At 41.1% G+C, this 25,552-nt stretch overlaps 2 protein-coding genes across 4 annotated transcripts; one reads left to right on the top strand and one right to left on the bottom strand.

Annotated features, from left to right (window-relative positions):
* The first annotated feature begins 1,966 nt into the window (after positions 1–1,966).
* On the top strand, positions 1,967–24,105 carry Hip14 (palmitoyltransferase Hip14). 3 transcript variants are annotated; one of them, XR_010517695.1, is made up of 5 exons: positions 1,967–3,568; positions 21,123–21,285; positions 21,507–21,626; positions 21,689–22,253; positions 22,337–24,105. XR_010517695.1 is itself a non-coding variant. In XM_065223411.1 (4 exons), exons 1-4 carry the CDS (start codon positions 2,351–2,353, stop codon positions 22,057–22,059), a joined length of 1,863 nt encoding a protein of 620 aa, XP_065079483.1. In that variant the 5' UTR covers positions 1,967–2,350; the 3' UTR covers positions 22,060–24,105. The 3 variants fall into 3 exon arrangements, 2 of the variants coding, with proteins under 2 accessions (XP_065079483.1, XP_065079482.1); XM_065223411.1 differs by having other exon boundaries at positions 21,698–24,105; XM_065223410.1 differs by having other exon boundaries at positions 21,689–24,105.
* On the bottom strand, positions 4,413–5,069 carry LOC135702347 (uncharacterized). The gene has a single exon (XM_065223370.1). The coding sequence runs from the start codon at positions 5,067–5,069 to the stop codon at positions 4,413–4,415; it is 657 nt and encodes a 218-aa protein (XP_065079442.1).
* Positions 24,106–25,552: the final 1,447 nt, after the last annotated feature.

Genomic DNA, 25,552 nt, shown 5'->3' with positions numbered 1-25,552 from the left:
TAAACAAACTTTCTAAGGCCCTTTACACGTGAACCAAAGTACGCCCACGCAAACCAATACCACTTTCGGAAAGGTGATAGTTGCCCCTATCCGATGATGTTGGTTTGCGTGGGCGTACTTTGGTTCGCGTGTAAAGGGCATTAGAAAGTTTGTTTACAAATGCTTTTGAGCCGTTATCAAATGTTATGCCTAAACTAAACTTACCACCTTCCCACTGAACTTCACCGCCAAATTATGAATTCTAAGCACAAAGCGGCATCGAATTCTATCCACCGCCTCGCGACACACTCCAATCCTCCAATCCAAGGTACCTCAGTGTTTCCAGCAGGTCCTCCTTCCTATCACCATCCTCCGACTCCCCGAAGACCGTCAACAGTTTCACTACGGATGAGCGAATGCATACCGAGTATGCCCGGGTTCTGTCAATGTCTTCTCGGTCGCGGTTGACTCTGACTTTGGTTAGAAGCAGGGACTGAAGAAATCTGTAGCAACAATGGCAACAAGCGCGATTCATTGACAGCTCAACATCGTTTACTTGTGAGCAAATGTAAACCCGATGTGTTCACCCATAATCATTTTGACCTATGATCTTTTATTATACAAAAGAAAAGCAGATAACAACTAAACGTCATAATGACATGCTGTTTGACAACAGGCTCTCCCTTTCAATTTTTGTTAGAGAAAAAGAGATAACATACGGTACCTCCTACTTTAAGCTAGTACATATGAGTAGATAGTGTTGCCGTGAGGTACACTCGAAAATTTCAAATGTAAGTGCGTCAAATCAAATTTCGAGCCGCTCCGTCTGTCACTTCGTTTGTGGTTTCAATGTTCGGTAATTTTTTGTTTCACAGTTTTCGAACTGCAAAGCACAAAAAATACCGAACATTCAGCTATTCTCAATTAAACTTATGATCTTCAGTAGCTTAAACTAGAGCTTAATACGGTACAACAATCAATACGAAACTATCGATTTGAAATTGGCTCACTACTTGACTAGCCTATTGGTCCGTAGCAAATCGATTAACGTAGCCCATTCTAGTCAAAATTCTAGTACTACACAATGTGACAGATAACATCAGGGGTGTGTGGATTCATGCAGAACATGCAGGGGTGAGTGAAATAGCTTGGGACTGCTTGGGACCGTTGTTCTGGTACTGAGTGAGCCAAAAATAATAATGATTTTCTTCGGGACCCAGTGGTCTTAGAGTTACCTCTATGGTTGTACCTCATAACCGGAACTGTGGTACCTGATCCGTTGAGAATTGGCTCTTTCTGGCCATTCATCAGTGGAAAGATATTTTCGCCTTCGACCATTCTTGGTGATCTTGTTTGCGTCAATTCGGAACTTCCGAAATGGTGGATGTCTTTTCGAAACAAACGAAACGTAAACTTCGTGCATGGATCCAACTTGCAACGAGATAGAGCTGAACGTGGCAATATTCGGAATTTCCGTCCCTACCGATACTGGCCGATATTGTTATTGTGGTTATTTTCTATTGAAAACATTTGTCGTGGTTGCCACTATTGTTGGTGCCGTAACCAGGACATTGACCGACCAGAACCGGTAATGTTTCACGTTAATTTTTTAAAAGGTATTTTTATACTTCAAAATGCCATGATAGAATTCTATTATGGTAATTTTTGCAAGCCTTAATCAGTGGTACACACTGATAGAATTTTGCACCATTATTTGGACTTAGTATAATTTTGAAATAAATTTTAATCGAATCAATGTATAAAAATAGGATTAACATAAAATGAATAAATTTTAATCTTTCCTAGTTTAGTAATATCTTTGAGTGATGGGCATTTTTTAACTGTTATACACCATTTCATTATTTTTTATAGTGTCCTTTTCTACCGACATTAGGCCAACAGAAAAAAAAAACTTCAAATTCGCTCACCCCTCGTCTTTATTTTTCCACAACGTTTTCCCGATGTCTGTCATTCATCATCGCTGCTGGTCGTCTGTCAGCCTGGCCAGCGAAGGGGGAGCAGAAAAAAAATCGAAGTTTTTCGCGAGATTGATAAAACGCTATTATGGTGCACGGATTTCCGCGAGTGATTAGAGCAAAATCTGATTGATGATACCTGGCCTTGGTTGAAGCTGCTGTTTGCAACGAAATAATTACATGTCTTAATTGTGCGTAACGCTACGGTTCGGCTGCGAACAATCAGTATTAGATCCGGAAGAGAGTGCGGAAAAACAAGACTCTGGTGTTTGTTTGGGAGTGGATTTTTAGCTTTTCTTCGTCGCGATAATCGGTGTGAAAAGTGCATAAGGTGGGGAAATAATTTCACTGGAAGGTAGGATAACTAACGCGGAAGTAGTGAAACGGTCTCCAGAATGTATCAAAGCGCCTGCAGTGCCGCTGCCGGTGGCTGCTCGGAACCGGAACGAACCGATCGGGATGGACTGATAACGCATGAATCGGCGGTGGCCCCGGTGGAACATGACTACAGTGGGTTCGATATTGTGAAAGCAACGCAGTATGGTGCAATCGGCAGAGTGAAGGAACTGATCGAAGCAGGGTGGGATGTGAACCAACCGGACAGTGAAACGGTGACACTGCTGCACTGGGCAGCTATCAACAACCGAAGGGACATTATCAAATATTTCCTAGACAAAGGGGCAATTGTGGATGCGATAGGCGGAGAACTAAATGCCACTCCATTGCATTGGGCGACGAGACAGGGTCACCTAGGAGCAGTCGTGCTGCTGTTGGCAGCTGGAGCTGATCCGAGTTTACGAGATGCGGAAGGTTGTTCGTGCATCCATTTGGCAGCACAATTTGGTCACACTGCACTGGTTGCGTACTTCATTGCTCGGGGAGTGAATCCGGATCTTCAGGATCGAGGTGGAATGACTGCCCTTATGTGGGCTGCCTGGAAGGTTTGCGCCTTGGATCCTGTTCGGTTACTGCTTACTCTTGGGGCAAATCCTAGCTTAGCGGATCACACGCACGGAAACACTGCTCTCCATTGGGCTATTCTTGCACGCAATGCTACCGCCGTCAGTACCTTGATCATGAAGGGCAAAGCGAGCCTAGAGGTTCCCAATCTACGAGGGGACACTCCGCTTACGATGCTACAACCGCACCTGGGATCCATCTGGATCGGATCGAAAGTGTCGGAAAAAGTCCGCGACCTGACGCAGCAATCGCAGAGACGCAATCTGATAGTTCGGTTTACCCTGGACAAACGCTTCCGCTGGTGGAGTATGATTGCTACTCCGTTTCTGGTCTTCTATCTGGCTGGGCTGATTTTCTGCGCCGAGACCTTGATCATCATCAAAATATTCCTTCTCGGTTGTCTGTACGCCCTGTCCCACACGATTGGACAGACGCTGTTCGACGAAACGCTGATGGCACTGCTTCCCCTCAGCGTCTACATGGCTACCAAGGCGTGGTTCTACGTGACCTGGTTGACGTACATCGCACCGACGGTGTCCTTTCTGGCTTCGGTTTCGTTCCTGACGAGCAGCGCTGGGCTGTGGGTGTGCTTTCTGAAATCGTGGCGAGGCGACCCGGGCGTCATCCAACCGACCCAGGAGGAGAGATTTAGGGTGAGTTTTTGCCCTGCATGATCGTCATAATATTGTCGTTGGTGAAAACCATTGCTTGTAGTAGATGGTGGAAAATGATGGAAATATTTGTCGAATCTTTAATATTGTAACTATTATTTTCTAAACGGACCACCCTAAGGTTGTCATATTTTTTTTTATAATGCTTTTTTCCCGGCTCATTTGCCGTAGCTTTGCGGAGCCGATGTTCATTGTTTGGATCACAACATAACTTTAAACTAACGTTAGTAAAGCGGGGGCCGATTACTCGGTGCTATCTCGAGGTTAGGAGTAGCAAATTGTAACAAATCTCGATTAATTTTTCAAAGGGACGTATCAGCTTTTGTAAACAATGCATTTTGTCGTCGGTTTGGCTTAACTGGTAGCTCGCCCACGCATACTAACACCATTATCAGGTAGAGTAAAATTTACCCTTTCTGATGGTTGTGTTAGCACCGACAAACCGACATGAAACTTAAACTTAACTCTTGACCGAGAATCCATAACGACCGATTCAAATGTGCAGCGATCCTATCTGTCAAAACCATAGATTTTTATTTATCTAGAGGCGACAGATGCCAGTGTTGTGCTTTGATCAGAAATTTCCTTGTAATGTCGGTTTGTCGGTGTTAATAATGTTCCTAGTTGAGTCAGAGACGTTGATTATATTGAATATGCTCTCCACAATTCCAGATAACGTGAACATGGCAGCATGTTCTTGCTTATTATTCAGCTGTTCTTCTGCATGAAAAAATGGGATATCTGGGGTACCGCTACATCTTAAATTTGTCAAGGTGGGTTGATAGTCCATACGAGAGGTCTTACGAGGCTAATGAGTCACGTTTTTTTAATCGCTTTCTCGTGTTGCCAATAAAGACAAAGGGACTACCTTCAGCGACCTATGGAATTTCGTGATTTGCTTCAATTCTTCTTCACAACCTTCCTTCAGGATGTTTTCTAGCGGTTTCATGTATTCCAGAGCCGGAAATTGGGTTCTATTTTGGTTGTAGCGTGCACAATCGAACAGGATGTGATTTATGTCTTCAGTAATTTCACACCAGTCACACGTGTCATCAAGTTCCCACCCCCAGCCCGCCTTTCTGTCCTTAGTGAGGCAGTGTCCACTTCTTACTCTGTTCAGAACTTTTACATCATCCGGCTGCAGGTTAAGGTCTTTGCTCGTTATTTTCCTGTGTGGGCGTTCCATGAGTTTGTAGTGCCATTTTCCTTTCTCCTTTGAAGCTTCCTTGTACTTCCGCGTCCAATCCTCCCAGACTTCGGTGTTGCTGAGGATCAACGCGTCTTCTAATGTGATCCCACGGAAGAAGGACTGGTTATCCCGTGCTTTGGCGACTGCTAACTGATCTGCTGACTCGTTACCTTTTATTCCGTTGTGACTTGGCACCCACTGGATCCTGATGGCGTTCCCCCTGACATACCGGAATTCCTTGTAGATTTCCCATAGTAGGTAGTTTTCCTCGAACGATCGTTCATTCAGCAGCATTTCGCAGGTGCTCCTAGAGTCAGTGAAGATGACCGCTTTCTTGTAACCTTTCTCCTTGACTAACTCCATTGCCTTCAGTATGCCGAGCAGTTCCGCTTTCGTGATCGTGAAGTTGTTATTGATGTTCTCTGCCACGCTGGTCGCATCCGTTTCATCGAAGACAGCGAATGCTGTCCCCGAGTGTGTTTTTGAAGCATCGGTGTAGATTCTGTTGTGTTGTTTATACGAGTTCTGAATTGCTTCATGAAACAGTGCCTGCCATACTACTGCCGGGGTGCGTTCCTGCTTATGCCTGGCCTCTCCTAGCGTTGTGCTTACAGTTGTATCGAATTCGACTCGTTGGAAAAAACGCATTCTTTTTTCCAGATGAAGATCCCTATCCGACGGTCGGACTTGGAAAAGTAGATCCACGTGCAACCTTGGGGGAGTCCTTCTGAAACTTCGACTTCTATAGGTCCGTCCTCCGAACTTAGCACCATTTTCCGTGATCTTAAATACTCGTGAGACCATGAGAATATTTTTCCTGGGACCCCTGATTTTGCTAGCGTTGCCAGCAGGATTGATGAGTTGACTGAGTCATATGCCATACTTACGTCCAGGAATATTACGAATGCTTCTTTCTGGATCTCCTTCGCACTGTGTATTGAGTTGACTACGTAGTTGATGCAGGTTGACGCTGAGACATGCTTCCGAAAACCGAAAGATAGCTCAGGAATCAGGTTCTTAATGCTGCAGATTTCCGTTAACCTGTTTTTGACCGCAGCGTTGATCAATTTGATCTCGATGTTCATCAGCGCTATCGGTCTCATGCTGCTGGGTGTCCCAGCCTTTCCAGATTTCTTAGGGATTGGCCTTATTTCCGTGCACCTCCACTGATCCGGAATTTCTTCAGATACAAACACTCGGCTGAGCATTTAGCATATTTTCCGTTGCATCCCTGGGTTCAGTTGCTTGAGCACCGCATATGACATCCCGTTTGGACCTGCGACAGAGTGTGTTTTCCTGTCCTGAAGAAGCATGGTTATAATTTCCTCGTCCTTAATGGCCATTTCGTATCCTTCAAGGATCTTTTCCGTGTCTACTGACGGAAAGAGAACCTCTCGGAATTTGTCCTGGAAGTAATGATCCATGAACTTTTCTCCCTCCTCGCCCGTGATTTCTATTCCTTTTTTGTGCCTTCCTTAGAGCGCCGTATCGATTCCTTTCACCATGTTCCAAAACTGCCTTGGTGGGGTCGCTTCATCGATTTTTTCCGACAACTCCCTTACGTATCTTCGTTTGGTCCTCCTTAATTACGTTTTGAAAAGTGCCCTTTCCTTTTGCAGCCTGTTGAAGCTCGAGTTCGTTTTTTGTTTGTTGTATGTCCTGAGTGCTTCCCGCTTGCTTTCGTAGAGGTTCGCGATTTCATCCGTCCACCAGGTTTTTAGGAAGTTGGCTTTCTTGTTTTTGAAGCTATACGAGCCATTCTCTACTGCTTCGTTGAAGGTGGCCATCATTTCCTCAGGCGAATAGATGAATTGTGGCCGCATCTCATTCAGTTGGTTGACCGGCTTTTCCCGATTGATGCTCCTGACCGTTCTTTCCACGTAACCTGACCTACCGCTTCGTTCCGGCTAGCTTTGCCGTTCCTGGTCTCCTGCTTCGTTATGCTCCTGATGCTCCGTTCCTGTCCCCGGCCTTGCTTTGACCGATCTGCCTTGGCGCTGAACGTTTCTCCAGTTCCCTCCGGCGCACCTGCACCTTCCCTCGACCGCGATCCTTGGGCCGGTGCTGGAGTTTCCGGGCCCCGTTGAATCCTGATCGCACAACCCGGGGAATTCTTCATCATCCTCCAAACCTGCGAACCGGTTTTGAAATTTTGGATAAGACTTTTCAGCTATATTCTCTATATTCTGCTTCTTCGTTCACGTTCCGGGCAGTTTCTGTCACCTCGCTTGTGTGTGTCCAAACTTCCAGCAATGTGCGCACTGCTTTACCGGGCGTTTCTCTGCCTTGTACGGTCACCTTTACGTTCCTCGTGTCAACAAGCGCGCCGTCCTTGTTCTTCTTCTTGATCATTTCCACCCTTAACACTGGAACGCTGGTGGTGATGGAAGCTCGCATCTCCTCCTCCGTGAAATCAAGGGGGACGTTCGGGACGAAAACTAGCGTCTGCCTGTGCCCCTGCGGCACGAATATCTTTAGGTTCTTCACGTCCAGTTTGACTCTCGACAGCTGAGCAAAATCACCTGCGGAATCAAGGTCTACCTTAAACCGGAACTTACCGATTTTGGTGATTTCCTTGTACGTCATGAATCCGCCTTCTCGTAGAAGCTTTCCTACTGCCGCCGGGTGGCTCGGGGAAGGGTTTTCGTACCTGATCGGTTCTAGGTAGACTACCTTCGATGCCGTGTATGTTGTGCTGTTGCATAGTTCCGGGGTTGAGTTACTCGAAGAACCTCCTGCTGTGGTAAGTGTGTTTGCTTGGTCCCGTCTTGTACCTCCAGTGGTCAACGGGCCCACCTTCCTGCTCTGCGATCGCGTCTTGATTCCTTGGCTCGTCATCTTTTTCTTTCCTTATTCTTCTCGGTTTTCTTCAATTGTCACTAACTTTTCTACTCACTAATTTTTGCTCTTCTCCTAATTACTAATTTCAAGTTTTTTTTCCCCTAACGGATTTCTCACTGAATATCACCCTTTTATTCCTTGCACGGGCGAGCCACCCGCGTGGCTGCCATATTTGTTTCTTGATCCCTCACTGAGTCGACTGAATGCAAAAAGCTTCTGGTAGACAATTTCCGACTATTTATTTCAGCTACTCGCAATGCATTTGCCGTCTCGCACGCTTCCGCCAGGAGCGGGCACTGCTTTCGGTCACTTTCGGCCGCGGATTTACGCTAAAATTTTCGATTTATTTCTACGCCTCCGCACTTCGATTAGTTCGACGAAACGTTCCTTCACGACCCGGTCGAGATACTAACTTTGCAGACTAAGCAAACGAACAAACAGAGAACGCATTTCACCGGGCGGCTCTTCAGGGTGACAGGCTGTAGTTCGAATTGTCCAAAATAATCAATACCCACTCGTTGGAAAGCAGGTCCTGGCGATACTCGTTCCAGCGAAAGATCTCCCATCAACTGATCATCCTGAAACACTTTACGCACTCGTGCATTACGTTCCTGGCGGGCACCACCCAATCCAACCTTTGGGAATTTTCGATCATCAGATAAATCTGAGACCCGTTATCCAACAAGTGCAAGAACAGTGTTTCCGTGACGATCACCGAGCTTCACGATAGCGGTTTATAACAATGCATTTTTTGAGTGGTGGTGTGTTTTGGATGGTGTATCACTGTGTAGCTGTGTTGTGTACTGTTGGAATATTGGTGGGAGATGACGAGCATGGATTTTACGAAGATTAGGGTTACCATATCAAAAACTTGAAAAGGAGGACATTTCATTTGATGTTTGGAGATTAACGAGGACAATGATTCCTTTTCTTAACATTCATGGAGGACAATGAGTTTTTATCAAACGTTTTAATAATATGTGCGCTATCACAAAATTCATGATTTGCAAAGGTTCAATTGAGATTGTTCACAACTTATAGTCGTTGCCATATATTGAATCATATTCTCGTAATACTTCTGAAAATGCATCAAACTAGCTTTCATTATTCATTTATGATACTTGCAAATGATCTAGTCCAGCTGATTTACATGAAAACTACAGCTTTACAGTCTTAAATCCATCCCAACTTTTATCATGTTCAAAAATCAGGATACATGTTATCGCTGATTGAAACCAGCATGGAACATCTAAGCAACCTGTTAATTTTACCATTGATTCCGCATAGGACTCTAAAGCCGCTGCCAAGTTGGAGCGAAGAGGCGCGCTTAGCGTTCTTTACAAAAGAATTCCTATTATTGATATTATTCCTTACATTCGATTTCGTGCCTCTTTGCTCTCATTATGGCAGTGGCCTAAACAAATCAAGTGTAACTATTCAAATTGATGTATCTGCTTTTTTGAACAAACGCCATCATCAGGTAGGGGAATCTTTCCCCTAATGCTGGTGTTGTTAGTTTCTGTGAGTGAGCTTGCAGTTGTCACAACTCGTCGATTGAAGTGATTGTTTACAAATTCAGATACGTCGATTTGAATAGTTATGCTTGAAATACTTAAAATCACATAGAACCAGATCGTCAAAATCGAACACCATTGGATTAAATCTATGTAGCTGTGTTCCATTTGGTGAATTTTAACTTAAACTTGACAGATAGAAAATTTTCAAATAATTCTTCTATTGTACCCGAGGGGGGCGACTCTATCTACGATGCAGAAAAGATTGTATTTTGCTGAGGCTAGCTGCGCGCACGCTGAGTAGATAGAAAGAAGATTGATGACGATTCTAAAGATTTCCTGCAAAAAGATAATGCGCGATACAAGTAGATGCGTCAAATGAAAGAAGATGTTTCGAAGATTGATTCGCTAGTGTGAGATTTGTTGAGCATCTAAACTTGAGATTTAGATGTGTCGCCCCCCTCGATTGTACCAGACTTATTTCTGGCATACCAGGAATCAATTTTGACAAACAACTTCTCGAAAATCACACGATCAAGAACAAAGAGATTTTTGAACATTATAATTTATTTTCGAAATATAAAATTTAAGAAATTGAAATTGTTGTGTCCAAATTGATTCTTGGTTTGTCTGAAATAAGTTTGGTAGAATAACCGGTTTATTTGAAAATTTTCCATCTGTCTTCTTTAACTTGAAATTCACCAAATTTCCGGCAGCCTAAATGTAGGGGGGTTGACAGCTGTATACTCCTAATCCCACCATCGAATGGCAAACTGCAATCTGCAAACAACGCTCTTTGAAAACAATTTGATGAATATGTTACTGGAAAAAATGCAAGGATTTGAAAGGAGGACATTTTCGGACAAAAGAAGGATGTAGAACAATTATTGAAAAAGGAGGATACCATATGGTAACCCTAGCGAAGATGCACTTAAAGTTGGGGTAGACTGTGTGTTTAGAACTTTTCCGGTTTTTAGCCTGTTTTGATTGCTGTGACTGAAAGTTCGCGGCTTGAGGTCTTTTAGCAGGCTTCTGAGAGGAGCGCTGATTCGATGTCTGCCCCTTGTTTGCAAATGCGGTGTTTGGATGAAGCAGGAAGTGGTGGCTGTGTCCCCACTTATTAAACTGGGACTTCGAACAATCTGCAACGAAATTACCGGAACGCAAGCAATTCAGGTACAATCCGAGCTTTTGGGTTAGCATCTTCCTTTCGACGACCTCCATATTCCCGAAACGCCTGCAACTACTCCAGCTTTGCAGATTGGGCAGTCCTCATTCGACGATAACACATCATGAACTACTGGATTCTAGTAGAATTTCCTGAACTCGTGAGTCGTGACTACCCCCATCCTTACGGTGAAAGTTGATAGAAACCACATTATGGTTATTCTGCCTTACCACTTTGGATTTTTTTGATTGCACGAATCTCGGAAACTATACGCCCTTTTCGCACTAATCGAAGCTCGCCCACGCGAACCAACGATAGTATCGGGAAGGGGAGAGTATCTTCTTTTAGTTTGCATAGGCTAGCTTCGATTCACGCGAAATGAGCATTACAAGTTTTGTTTACAAAAACTGACAGGCCCTTTTCAAATGCTACGCCACTTAAAAGAGTTTTAAAGTACCGTTCCGATTCAAATTTCGGACACTTTCATTTTTAATTAAATATTACATCCAGTTAGAAACAAAGTAATAATGTTTGATGATCGTGGAGGGCACTAGTCAAAAAAATTTAAAATTTACAAGACATGTGGATCATATTCGACCGAGATAATCAACTTTTAAAAGTGTCCGAAATTCGAGTTTAAGTGTCCGAAATTTGAATCGGCACGGTACAAGGTTGCTTTATTTTTTGATGTTGGATTTCTGCAAGACGAGCAGAAAATGCATTGGCGTTGACGGTAACTCTGTAGCAGTGCTGTACATTCTCAAAATCAATTGAACATTTTTGATGAAAATGAGAAAAGCAGTTATCCCGAAAGTTATCCACTATCAAAGGGGACCTCCTTCGAATGGGTGATATCAGTTGCTTAGTCATTTGACGAAGGCATGGATCATTTAAATTTGCCATTCATTTATCCGACATCGGGTTGACTTGTCTGTTCAGGACCATTTTCCTGGGTTTCTTCCATACTCCACTGTCGTATATCAAATGATAGTGAGTGACTCAATTGATCACTTTGTCAAGCTTCTGCATTCATGTTCCATCAGATGTCACTGCAAAATAGCTCACCCCTCATAGAATTGCCCGCCGAATTTTATGTACGGGGTGGGGTATATATTATATTTTGCGCAGAATATGTAAAAAACGAGGGATTTCAAATGTTAAAGTAAATGCATATATAGAGGTACCAGACATGTTTTGTAGTGACAAGTATTCTATTTTATAATCTGTGAAAGGGAAATCACAAATCGAGTGTCAACAAAATATATGACATGTTGAGAGATTAGGGTCGTGAGAGCAAATACTCTCTCTCAAATTTGAATTTTTTGGCTCTCTGGGAACTGGTAGTAAAACAGGTAAAACTGTATGGGGAAAAATCATTTTTAATTAATTGTAGCTTGTTTAACAATAATTTCCGGGAAAAACTGAACGACAAAGTCCCTGATTAAATTCTTTCGGTTGTCGTTCACTTTTTTCATCTGAATATGCACCGAAAGCGAATTATGCCCACTTATCTCAATTTATATATGGGGATTTTTATCACTTCCTACCAGCGGAACAGCGCCATCTCTGTGGAAAATGGGCGAACAAAATGATTAATTGACAGTGACGATGAGCTTCGAATGAGAAAGCGGCTCTTCAAATTATGGTCAGTTGAGAATTCGTTTTCACAGAATTATTTGAATGGTTGTATTGGTTCATCTTCAATCGAATGATATGAAAATTAACAGCACTGCTCTGTAGCTCTTTACTCCTATGAGAAAATCCATAAGCAAACGTCAAACTAAAAAATGTATAACATTAGATCTGTCAAAATGAGTTTGACACCGATTTGTGACGTTTTCTTCGGATTTTCGCACCAATACAAACGGACTTAAACATTCACGTAGCCCCCGAAACATTTAGCTTCCATCATTGCTGCTAGAAACCTGTAAGAGAGGCGAGAATAGAAGTCGTATCTACAGCCAATAGAACTGTCACATAAGTGCAGCCAATCAAGCAGAAGAATCGGTGCGATATCCTACGCAGGTGTGGAAGCTGCCTTCCTGCACATTCGATTGCCATCAATGGATGGCAATCGATGTCCTTTGGTGATTGGCACTAGATTGCCGAACAGAGACCGACGTTAAATAAAGGAATGAAGAAGAAGTATTGCTATCACCCGAAAAATAATACAACAATATTTTAATAAAATAAAACCATCTTGATAGGATGATAGCACAGACAAACAGACATAACACATTGAATATTTCTCACTGTAAAACATCGTCGCAAAAACATTACCGCCATCTGTTGAGTACACTGTGGTGGGTAGTACGCTGAACAGATGGCGGTAGTGTGTAAACGTCAAACGCAAGAGAATTGACTATGCGCGCCACTGGTGGCGGTACTACCAACTACGATACTTTTAAATTGACCGTTAAATGCTTGTTCGATGAACAACTTGCGAGTGTTATGTCTGTTTGTCTGTGATGATAGGATTAGCACTATGGCTATGTTGAAATTAATAGAGAAATTTATTGATGATTATATTAAGTCAAAGTATTTAGATTCGATCCCATTAAATAAACAGCAATTTGCATACCAACACGGAAAATCAACAATAACAGCACTTCATACACTAGTGACAAAAATTGAAAAAACCTTTGAAGCCAAAGAGATTATGTTAGCATCGTTTCTAGATATTGAAGGAGCATTTGACAATGCATCTCATTATTCAATGAGGAACGTTATGATAAAACGAAATTTTGATAAAACTATCATAGATTGGATTTTTGAAATGTTGCAAAAACGAGAAATAACATGCAGTCATGGTAGTTCAACGGTCACGGTAAGGACCGTGAAGGGTTGCCCACAAGGAGGGGTTCTTTCACCTTTGCTGTGGTCACTGGTAGCCGACGAACTACTATTACATCTTGAAGCGCAAGGATTTGAAATAATTGGTTTTGCCGATGACATAGTAATCATTATTCGTGGGAAATATGAACACGTTATCAGAGATAGGTTACAATATGCTCTTAATTTAACGATGGCGTGGTGTAAAGATGAGGGGTTGTCCATAAACCCTCATAAGACTACTATTATACCATTTACACATAAAAGGAAAATAAAAATACCAGATTTGCACTTGGAGGATACTAAATTAGTCCTTTCTCAAAAGGTTAAGTATCTGGGAGTAATTATTGATAGCAAACTCAATTGGAACTTACATTTGAATAAAATAATAAGCAAGGCTACAAATGCCCTATGGATAAGCAAAAAAACATTTGGTAATAAATGGGGACTGAAACCTAAAATGATCGATTGGATCTATAAGGCTATAATAAGACCCAGAATAACATATGCATCATTAGTTTGGTGGCCAAAAACAAAAGTTAAATATGCTCAAAAAAAACTCGAAAAGTTGCAAAGACTTGCTACAATTTCCATCACAGGAGCAATTCGTAGCACGCCCTCTAAAGCGCTAGATACAATGCTAAATCTGCTTCCCTTACATATATTTGTGCAGTTAGAAGCCGAAAGAAACGCACTAAGGTTAAAAAGAACAAAACAATTTTTTGATGGGGACCTTAGGGGTCATCTCAGTATTTTGAAGGAATTTAAAATTAATTCTTTATTAACTCATGAAGACTGGATGAATAGACAGTATAACTTTGAAAGACTATTCAACGTCACTGAACCTAGTCGCACTGAATGGGAATCAGGGGGACCTAGTATTCAACCAGGATCAGTAATTTTCTACACTGATGGCTCCAAATTAAACAACAGAGTTGGCGCTGGGGTAACGGGTCCTGGTGTCAACATATCTATATCTATGGGTAAGTGGCCAACCGTATTTCAAGCAGAAATACAGGCAATTATTGAATGTGCTACGGTTTGTTTACGTCGTAATTACAAACATACAAATATATATATTTTCTCTGACAGTCAAGCTGCCCTAAAAGCATTGAGGTCAGTTACATGTTGTTCTAAACTGGTTTGGGAATGCATTCAATTACTACAGCAGGTGGCTAAAAATAGTACAGTTAACTTATTTTGGGTACCTGGGCACTGTGGGGTTGAAGGTAATGAAAAGGCAGATTTATTAGCAAGATTGGGATCATCAAAACCATTCCTAGGTCCAGAACCATTTTGTGGGGCCTCAGAATGTACCCTCAAAATGGAACTAAAAAACTGGGAAAAATCGATGATAGATAACATTTGGAAAAACACTAAAATAGCTCGACAGTCCAAAAGATTTATATCACCTAATAAAGGAGCAACTCAAAGACTTCTTAGTCTCTCCAAAAAAGATCTATGTACTTTTAGTGGCCTACTTACGGGCCACTGTTCAAGTAAATATTATTTAAAACAGCTAGGCAAATTAGAAGATGACAAGTGTCGATTCTGCAACCTAGAGAGTGAAAACTCGGAACATTTACTTGTAACGTTTGTGTTGTGCACACAACGAACAGCAGCTTAAGCGCCACTCTCTGACTAGAGAGACTGCTGACGCGTTTTCCGGTCCGGCTATGAGACTCGGTCTGAGGGCGAGTTTAAGTGGCTCAAACACTACGGTTTCCCTAGCTTACCCAAACGGGAAACAAAATATGCGGAAAGGAAGGAACAAACTCTTAATATTACCGTATTTAGGATGAAGCTTCACAATCCACTAGGCGAAGAAGCATTTGTATTTTCAGGGAACTTCTCATAGTTAAAACAATATTTACATTGGTCTGGGGAAGGTTCCTAAATTTGAGCTCAAATTATCTATTCTAAACTTACAGTTTCGAGGCTATTGTCTTCTGCCCTTACTACAGCACTGTGGACGCCGTTCCGATGAACAAATAATGCTGCGACGTTGCTCGATGCGTAGTGATCACGATGCGACAAAGGCGGTGTTCTACGACGAGGAAGAGTTGCAGAGCGATCGCAATGAGAAGCCGACGCTCAACCACACTTGGCTTAGTGGGAGTCAGCAAGATTCCGATTCGATCAATGGGTCGACTTGCGCTCGATTTCCAATAGCGTTCACGAGCGGTCGATTCACTCGACGGATGAGTGGCAGTGACGGAAAGCGTGGATCACTGGGTGGGGTTATCTGATGAACTAGGGCTCGACAAATCGTTCACCCTCTGGGGTCACGAACGGATGGAAACCACCGGATATCTCACGATCCACGGTAATCACGTGATAACTTCCTATGCACTCGTCGAGGATTCGTAGAATATATAAAAAAAAAACCCTTCGTTGAAGGGAAAACTGCGTTTTTTTCTTCTCACAATTAATTGTCGGATTTCGACGGATTATAATGGGTAATGAACTAGAAAAGACTCACTTTTCAAATAAATTGGTACAGTTCAACTGGTATTAAGCAATAGACACGTCTGATTAGAATGCGTAGCTTCACGAAAGTGATTGTGTGGCTAATTGAAAACGCCTGATCAAGGTCCAGGCTAATTGCGTCGCAGAAAATTCAATATGCATTTGTTGGCGGAACAATTGCTCAAACGCCGTGATGATCTGGAAAAGCCCGATCAAGAGGTTTTTCCATCGCATTCCCGCCTACAGTACAAGCCGCGCTATTATTTGAGATCCATATCTCTGAGTGTGAGCCATCTCACTACGCTGGCACTCATACTCCAAACATCCGGTTTGCTACCTGTGTCTGCGTAAGTGAGAGAATTCTAATTGAGTGGAGCCATAAAAAACAATCGTTACACGCACGCCGCACTTTATCTAGTGGTTGAAAGATGGCACCGCCACATGCTGTCAGATGGAGTTACAACAGTGTAGTCCACATGGACTGTTACATACTATGTAACTGTGCAGCACTTTTTCATAAAAGGAAAACATTTTTCGATAAGGGTTTAATACAGCCCTCAGATGTATGGATGACTTCTCCCAGTAAGGCAATACAGTTCATTCGTTCTATTGACGAGTGCACGGATGGATTTGAGTTCACTCACTCGACAAAAAGTGACACAACAGCGGGGCCCTGTTTACTAAAAATGAACACATATGAGTTCATTTTTAGTAAACAGGGCCCCGCTGTTGTGTCACTTTTTGTCGAGTGAGTGAACTCAAATTCATCCGTGCACTCGTCAATTAGGTTCTGCAGCGTGACGTCACGAATGAACTCAGTGTTAATCGGCTGAACCTTTTTGACAGTTCAGTGGTACTGTTTACAAGCACTTAGTCGTTTTTTCGAAAAAAAATTCTAAGATTTCCGAATTTTAACTTGAAAATTGTCGAGGAACAGCGCGTTGCAAGGATTTTGCTCGTGAACATTGCAGAAATGTGGTTTACATCTCACTGCAGTCTGAAAAATTATCGAGAAAATCCACCCAAGAAAAAATCGACTAAGTCCACGTAAACAGTACCACTAAACTGTCATCAGATTGAGGTTAACCCCGACGGTGCAAAACCTAATAATACCTTACTGGGATAATGCCTATAGTCAGCTAGTGGAAATCACTCAAACAAATAGTGATACAACACCCTGATGTGGCATACATTAAACCGGGGCCCGCCACAATAGATCAAATAACTGGTCGCAGTGGAAAAATGTACCCAACAAAGGAAAAAAAAAGAATGGCTTGGCTTGGTATATTGTAAGGAGATGAATTAGAACATATGAAAATAAATTAACAATCATCGTTAACATACCTTTTGACTCGCGTTTGACCTCAAAGTTCTTACAACAATACACAACGAAAGCGGTAAGTCATGCAAGGTGTGAACAACGTTTAGGATTGCTAGTTCGTGTGAAGTAATATCGTCATTTTGCTTGTTATTTTATTTGTCTTCGCGTTTCTCTTTCCTACAGGGCTCTAATTGCTATTGATTCACGTAGAATCTATTTGATTTCACATAAATTTCTATAGAAATTCAGATAAAAGTTACGTGATTTTCACGTTGTTCATGTTCAACAACATATTACGTGAACTTCACGTAAATGGTAAGTGATTTGCAAAAAAAATAGTGCGATTCAATATGACGATGATGCAGCTTTGGTAATCATTAATTTACAGGCAGCCAATTCGCGATATATTCCACATAAAGTTGATCGATGTTACAAAACCATCCATGGACCTTACTGACTATCATAACCATTACCATTAAAGTTCTCAAACCATAAGTAAGAAGGTTCTAATATTCCGAAAATGTATGAAGCAAAGAACTATTTTTAATGGTAATGGTTCTTATTATTCTCATTATTTGTAAGGTCCTCTTCCAAAAATACATAATACATCAGGTTAAAACTTTATCACACAAACGTTCATGTTAAGTTCCATAACCATATCAGTTAAAGTTTAGCAGGGATTATCTAGGGGCAAGACAACTTTTAATAATGAGTAAATTTTGAGTAACTCTGAGTAACTCGAGCTGCTCAATATTCAATGTCAAGGTGACATAGCAACCAGTTTTGTTTTGTGTGCATTCCACAATTGTCAAGCAAAGATGTTTGACGAGGAAAATCTTATCATTGGATGGCGATTATAATAGAAGGATTTTCTAGTTAGCATGGAGTAGGGACACAATTTATCATAGTGATGATACAAACATTATTGAACACAGTTATTCAGCACTCCATTGCAAACATTTTGGCAGATTGCATAGACACGAAAAAGATTATAGATGTTCCTGCACCGCTAAAAAGTTTCACCACCGACGAACCGACGTGACAGCTCATAGAAGCCATATTTAAATTCTTGCCCAAGACGGCATATTTAAAATACGTTAAACACTACCGCCATCTACCCCTCCGTTCGCGTCATATCGTAAGCAAGGACACGTACACACGTAAAATATATAAAGAGTTGGTTCGCGATTCTCCATTTGATTTACACAAAGAGTCACATCACCACGGCATCACTTTTCTCACTTTACTAAAGGGTGATACGGTCAAAATTTGGTCAAGGGAAAACGCGTGTAAATCGGTGAAATAGTTTATTTAAAAAATCAAATTAAATTTCTTTTTCAAGTTCAATTAGTATAAAATTCTGGAAAAATATTCAGTTAGGCTTCCGCTTTTCCAAATCCGAATTGCCGGGCCTTACGCTTGACCCCTGCCATCAGATTTTGTACAGCCACCTTGTCCACCTTCTTCGCCGCAGAAAGCCAGTTTGCCTTGAACTGCTGCTCGCCCTTAGCAGTTTTTTTGGTCTTCTTTAGGTTCCGCTTGACAATAGCCCAGTATTTCTCAATTGGCCGGAGCTCTGGCGTGTTGAGAGGGTTCTTGTCCTTGGGAACCACCTGCACGTTGTTGGCGGCGTACCACTCCATGGCCTTTTTACCGTAATGGCAAGATGCCAAATCCGGCCAAAACAGTACGGAACAACCGTGTTTCTTCAGGAAAGGCAGCAGACGTTTATTCAAACACTCTTTCACGTAAATTTCTTGGTTGACAGTCCCGGAAGCTATGAAAATGCTGCTTTTCAAGCCACAGGTACAGATGGCTTGCCAAACCAGATATTTCTTTGCGAACTTTGACAGTTTCATGTGCTTGAAAACATCTGCTACCTTTCCCCTTCCTTTTGCCGTATAAAACTCCTGTCCCGGAAGCTGCTTGTAGTTTGCTTTGACGTAGGTTTCGTCGTCCATTACCACGCAGTCAAACTTCGTCAGCATCGTCGTGTACAGCCTCCGGGATCGCGCTTTGGCCGTCGTATTTTGTTTATCATCGCGATTTGGAGTCACTACCTTCTTGTAAATCGATAGTCCGGCTCGTTTTTTGGCTCGATGCACGGTTGTAGACGATACACCCAGCTTATTTGCGGCATCTCGGAAAGAGAGGTTAGGGTTTCGCTTGAAACTACCGGCAACTCTCTTTGTCGTCTCAGCGGCTTCCGGTTTTCGATTTCCCCCGATCTAGACTTCCTTGCTGTCGACAAACGTTCTCCAAACACTTTAATTACATTTGTAACGGTTGATTTGGCAACTTTTAGCGATTTTGCCAACTTTGCGTGCGAGTAGCTCGGATTTTCGCGATGCGCGAGCAAAATTTTGATACGCTGCTCTTCTTGCTTGGACGACATTTTGACAACTGAAGAGTGAATTCCAAAATCAAAATAGGAGCAACATTCTACACACACACACCTTCAAAATGAGGGGTGTTCAGGTTTTTTAAATGCAAAATTGAAAGAAATACGTCAAGTTGATATTGACCAAATTTTGACCGTATCACCCTTTAGTGACAAAAGTCACTTTGACTCTCGGATAATCCCCAAAGACTACGAATTTTTTATTCAAAGACTGTATTGTCCTTACGAAAAAAAAAACTGATCGAAGAATTTACTGATAGGGTAGAGAACTACTTCGGCCTAATCGCCCATTTTGGGCCTATCGAGCAGAAAACTTCAAATAAATCCATGATTTCAGAGTTAACAAGTCAATTATGCGTTTGGTACGATACTTTAGCTAATAAGCTACCGAACGAAGTCAATGAGAACGCGTGATATGAAGGTTTGCATCCATTATTCCCAAAAACAAAAGAAGCGCTCCGACCGAATCAATTTTTAACTTCATCAGATAGGCCGAAGTGAATTCAATTGCGTTTCAAAGGCGTTTCAATGCGTTAGGCCGAGTTTAGCATCCGTAGGCCGAGTTTGGCGTCAAGAAGCAGTGTTAGATTTTTGACAATATATCTCAACGATTGGTTTCTCTTTATCAAATCTTTTGGTACGTACGGAGAGGTAAATAAATTTGGAAGCCATCAGTAATACACCCCTATTCTGTATTTCCTTTTGAACGAAATTCTCATACCAAAAAATATTTTTTTGTATGAGGATTTCGTTCGAAACGAAATACAGAATAGGGGTGATAATAACATTTCATTTGGTTCTAAACTACGCTAGATTAAGAAGGACTAAGTGCGGGTTGTGCTTAATAGGCCGGAAATGGGGTATTTAACCCTAGTTCTTTTTTTCTCTTCTCTCGCAAATGCACCGTACCATCACAATTTACTCGCGATTTCGGAGGGTAATATCAAGGAAATTTATTTAAAATAAAACCTTTCCTCTTAGTTTCTACTGGAATTGATATATTTGTTCACTTCGAATCGCAGCTAACTTACGACTTCGGATTAGTGGTGTGAAGGTAATAAGATCACAAACCGACATGACACTTAATTCAGTGATCCGAACTGTCAAAACCATACGATTTTTTGATCTAGTTAAAAATAATTTGTTCAGAATAGATCAGACACGAACCAATTCATAACTTTTGTTTTCGGGTTCATGGCTTAGCTAAATATTTCCCGCGAACTCGGAGCCAGATGTCATTAGTGTGCTTTGGTCAGACATGTTTATTGTTTTTTTCTATGGTCATTCATGTCGGTTTGTCGGTGATAAGATGTTGAAATTTATAATTGAAAGAACACACCCTTTGCCGAAAACTTAAGGCGACCAGTCATAAAGCACACCAAATACGAACTAGTTTTTTATACCAGGTCTTCTCCGGATCATTTCGAAAATATCTTCTCCTGATTTTTCATTTTTGTTGTCCTACTATTGTTCTGAGACTATGCTTATAAGAGTAATTCATGCTGAAAAGAAATACACATGGATTATTGTATATTTGTTGCAAGAATACAAAACTATAATAAATGATTACTCTGACAGCTTATGTTCGTTTATACTGATTTAATTTTATTTTTTTTGACGAATTTGAGACTACTTTGATCACTTTTGAGTAATTATGAGTTACTCAAATTTACTCGCTGTGAAAATATTAACTCTGAGTGCAGCCGTCTTGCCCCTAGGGGATTATAAACAATGTTTGACCATTTTTGGTAAGTTCAAGTAATGATTCTCATTTATGCGGGTTTCCTGTTTCGTATTTCAGACCATCATCGAGCTCTCGGAACGCGGTGGTGGAGGCTTTGAACCGACCGCTTTCTGCTCGGCCTGCTTGGTCCGGCGTCCGGTCCGATCGAAGCACTGTTCCGTGTGCGATCGGTGCGTAGCCCGTTTCGACCATCACTGCCCGTGGGTTGGAAACTGTATCGGTAAGTCCTGATTTTTGAAAACTGTATTTAAGTATATATTTTTTCCTGTGTATCTCTCAAAAAGGGTTTCTTTTTCTGGTTTGGGTATTTTGACTTCAATGTGTTTACTTAAAAAACACCCGGAAAATGAAACACTACACTCGGAGAAATCCGCTTTTGGTTTTCAAGTGTTTTGAATTTCGATTATGAATATAAATATTTTAAAAATTGAAACGTTTTAGGTGCAAAAAATCACAAATACTTTATGGGATTCCTCTGGATGCTGATGGTCATGTGCGGTTGGATGTTGTACGGGGGAGCAAATTTCTATGTGCAGGCTTGCAACGTCAACATGGATGAAGGTAGGTTTTTTTTTTACAAAATGCTCTCTGCTTAAAAATGTTGAGAAATTCATGATTCAAAGTATTATCAGGTCTCTGGAATGCCATCGTTGCCATCGGTTCCTGTAATCCGTGGGTCGGCTGGGTGATGGCCAATGCGCTGCTTCACATGTCCTGGGTAACGGTCCTAACGATTTGCCAGACCTACCAGGTCGTGTGCCTGGGAATGACAACGAACGAGCGAATGAACCGAGGTCGCTATAAGCACTTCCAGGCCAAGGGTGGCAAGAGTCCCTTCACCCGGGGTCCTATCAAAAATCTGTTCGACTTTATGGAATGCGGCTGTTTCGGAATTGTTCAACCGTTGAAAACGGATTGGATGCAATACTTTGACTTCGATAAGCACGTGGAACATGAACCACTGCTGCGGCCGGATAACTTTCAGTACGTCTGAAGACAGCGAACGGAAACTACGGCGGGAAAAGCTGATATCGAAGAAAAAGCAGAAGGTAAGAAAACCGCAACTGGAACTGGAATTGGAGTCGGATCTGAAACGACAGGTAATCGAGAGGATGCTCCAGAACGGTTTGAAGAGCAAATTGATCTAACGACGGTTGCTGTCGTTACTGAGATAGCTATGGTTTAAAGGTGTGTGCCAGGTCGGCCCTTGCTGTTTGTTTTACTTTAACGGTTGCTTCTCGCTGCTAGTTTTGTCTTATTTATTATTTCAGGGTGTGATTTTACTTATCACAGCAAACGGAAGAACAAAGAAAGGCTTTAGCTAGGCGTGGTAAGGTATGTTTAATTGAGTGTGCTTAAAGTGTGTAGAAACCTGCGGTGGAAATTGATTCAACAACAATGTGAAGAAAAGACACAACAAGTATATATATAATATGAATTATATATATTTGGTATATATCACAGATGGATAGTGCAGATGTTTAAGCAATAGACTAATAAAATTTAGCACATTAGATAGAATGTAAATGTTTTTCCAAAAAGTAGTTTTAATCAAAGTATGAACGTACTCGTTTTCATTTTCTTTTTCCATAGTCATTATAGTTCTATCCATCAAATGTACATTCGTTTGTAGAGGCAGAGAAAGCTCAAATGCCTTTCCAACTGTGTAAAGACACCAACCTGAATATATAGCGCAATACATTGTGGAAATGCTTGAATTAGCCTTAGCGACAGTCAATTGACTTAACATTTTTGTTTTTGAGCTACTGAATTACGCCTTTGTCCAAATTTTTAGTTCTTTTACAATAGACTGATAGTCGGGTCAGTTTCGCTAACATTTCACCATTTCAGTGAATTTTGTGTGTGATTGAAACAATTTCCTTGAACACCACCTTGCACCGCTAACGGAAGAAGAAATGATTAGTAAGTAAGTGTTTAAAACATACATCTATCCATAGAATGTAAGGGCATACATAATGTTGCTGTACCTAACTCGTAAGACATATTGTGCTGTTAAACAGAAAGCTAACATGTTTACTCCATGAATCCGGAATAAAAAGCAAACAAACGGGAAATCCAACTCTTCCTCGTCGTAGTTCTTTAGAAGAATAGAAAAGACCGATAGCACAGTGATCGCTGCAAACTTCAATACGTATTAACTAATGCTGCAATTTGTCCATGTTTGAACGTGAGAAATAGTGAAACGACACGAACACTGTTTAATTGATTCCACACAGAACGCAGAGCAAAGCGAAATCGGTGCCGTTCGACAATCAATAGACTGGCTTTAGGTTTTGAAAATTTCAACACCATTGCTTCTGAACTTTCTGCGCTTGAGGCCTCTGGTAAAAAATATATAAACAGTCCAATACCAAATTCATCGAAATTATTAATTCACATTGCATTTACGATTCGCCGAGAAAACAAAAACGAACAGAAAAGCCTATTTGTCCAACGTTACACAGTCTAGTCATGTATGTAAGTTTTACACAGTAGAACCGGGTGTGAGTTATATGGATTGATCAAATATCAGAACTTTGCAGAAACTTTAAACAGAATGGAAAATAAATAGTTCAGATTTGTTGCTAGTTTATAATGCTGAAATATCACCACAGTAGATCGTGAAGATCCCCACCCAGATTTTTCCCCTATTAATGACCGATAAGATAAAAAAAATCACACATTTTTCGAGAAGCAAACTTTGTAAAGTATAAAACTGTAAAGTGTATCAAAAATAGCCAAAACAAAAGGCAACATTAAATCGAACTAAACGACACCATTTAACGAAATCTGCAGCACTCGATAGGAAAAGGTTATAACATTTATCCACGAATAAAAGAAAACATTATTTGTACCCCCAGTATGTACATGTAAAAATCATAGAGTAAAAATCCCGACTGCAAGTCCACAATTTGACCTAATTATATCGAACGTAAATTCATTACACAGAGAAGAAAAAATATATAAATACAAAGTTCTACACTTCTATCCGCACATTGATTGCACACGCGTATGTGTATAAGTTAAATAAACATAAAAATCATATCTCGACCTTCGTTTCAATTGTCAGAGAAACTCATGATACTACGTTCTTATAGCATTATTCAGAACAAGCGTAAGTGTTCCAGGTATGATGACCTGGTGTTTCTATTATATCTTCCAATATACTTGAGATTACCCCATGCCATAACAGCAACACATCACAATCTGAACATATTGACAAATCTAAAATAGTTACCCAGCATATTAATATCCGAAATTTCCATTGTGGTAAATGTACGTTTGTATTGCAGAGATGTTACCACCGACAAACCGACATGAATGACCATAGCAAAAACAATAAAAATGTCTGACCAAAGCACACTAATGACATCTGGCTCCGAGTTCGCGGGAAATATTTAGCCTAGTATTTAGCTAAGCCATGAACCCGAATACAAAAGTTATGAATTGGTTCGTGTCTGATCTATTCTGAACAAATTATTTTTATCTAGATCAAAAAATCGTATGGTTTTGACAGTTCGGATCACTACACATTTAAATCGACCGTTCACGATTTTCGGACATAAGACAGAATTAAGTGTTATGTCGGTTTGTCGGTGATGTTACTACTAAATTATACGGGGGAAACTTTAGATACTATAGATTCCATAGATAAGCGGAGGCATAAAAAATGTTTTTGGTAACCATCAAAAATAAATGCTCTTACTGGCATTCGTGAAAACTGCCATCATAGACTTCTCTGACGTTTGTGAAATGCACAAGTATTAGTGCAGAACTTAGGGTAAATTATAAGTATTAGTGCAAGAAAACCTTTCAATTCACCCAAAGTTCTGCCAAGTTGTGCAATTCATAAACGTCAGAGAGCTCTTCGTTGTGCAATTTTGTTGTGTTTTGTGCGCAAAATTTCAAAATGAAGTGCAAAGCAAACCTTTGCAACAATAAATCAAGGAGTGATTTATGAAATATTTCCTTTTTCCGTTTTCCGCGAAATAATTCGAAATGTGGAGTGTGGAAAGCGTTTTGTGCTCAATATTACAATACTTCCCCCACAAAATACACCATGATGATGTCACCGACAAACCGACATGAAACCAGTGATGGAAAAGTTCGCGAAAAATAACTATGACTCACGAACTTTTCCCTTGGTGAACTTCGTGAAATATCGCGAACTTTTCCAACACTGCATGAAACTTAAACTTAACTCTTGATCGAGAATCCATAACGGCGGATTCATATGTGCAGCGATCCCATCTGTCAAAACCATAGAAATTTGTTATCTAGATAAAAATAATTTGCACGGAATAGATTAGACACGAACCAACTCATACATTTTATATGCGTGTTTGTGGCTAGGATACACAATTTTCGCGAACACGGCGGCAGATGTCAGTTTTGTGCTTTGATCATAAATTTGATCATACTTTGTATGATCATTCATGTCGGTTTGTCAGTGATGACGTCATGCTCGTTTGGCTACACACGAGCAT

Source organism: Ochlerotatus camptorhynchus, unplaced genomic scaffold (genome assembly GCF_037179485.1).
Source record: "Ochlerotatus camptorhynchus isolate MF236.1 unplaced genomic scaffold, CSIRO-AGI_Acam_v1.1 ptg000192l, whole genome shotgun sequence".
Taxonomy (NCBI): Eukaryota; Metazoa; Arthropoda; class Insecta; order Diptera; family Culicidae; genus Ochlerotatus; species Ochlerotatus camptorhynchus.
This window is presented reverse-complemented; position numbering and strand designations above follow the sequence as displayed.

What these genes read in the sequence shown, in the direction of transcription:
- LOC135702347 (XM_065223370.1), bottom strand. Translation starts at nt 5,069, where the DNA reads ATGCTGCTGAATGAACGATCGTTCGAGGAAAACTACCTACTATGGGAA.
- Hip14 (XM_065223410.1), top strand. Translation starts at nt 2,351, where the DNA reads ATGTATCAAAGCGCCTGCAGTGCCGCTGCCGGTGGCTGCTCGGAACCG. An exon ending in CCCAGGAGGAGAGATTTAGG is followed by an intron (nt 3,569 to 21,122) that starts GTGAGTTTTTGC and finishes TTCGTATTTCAG; the next exon opens with ACCATCATCGAGCTCTCGGA. An exon ending in GTGGGTTGGAAACTGTATCG is followed by an intron (nt 21,286 to 21,506) that starts GTAAGTCCTGAT and finishes GAAACGTTTTAG; the next exon opens with GTGCAAAAAATCACAAATAC.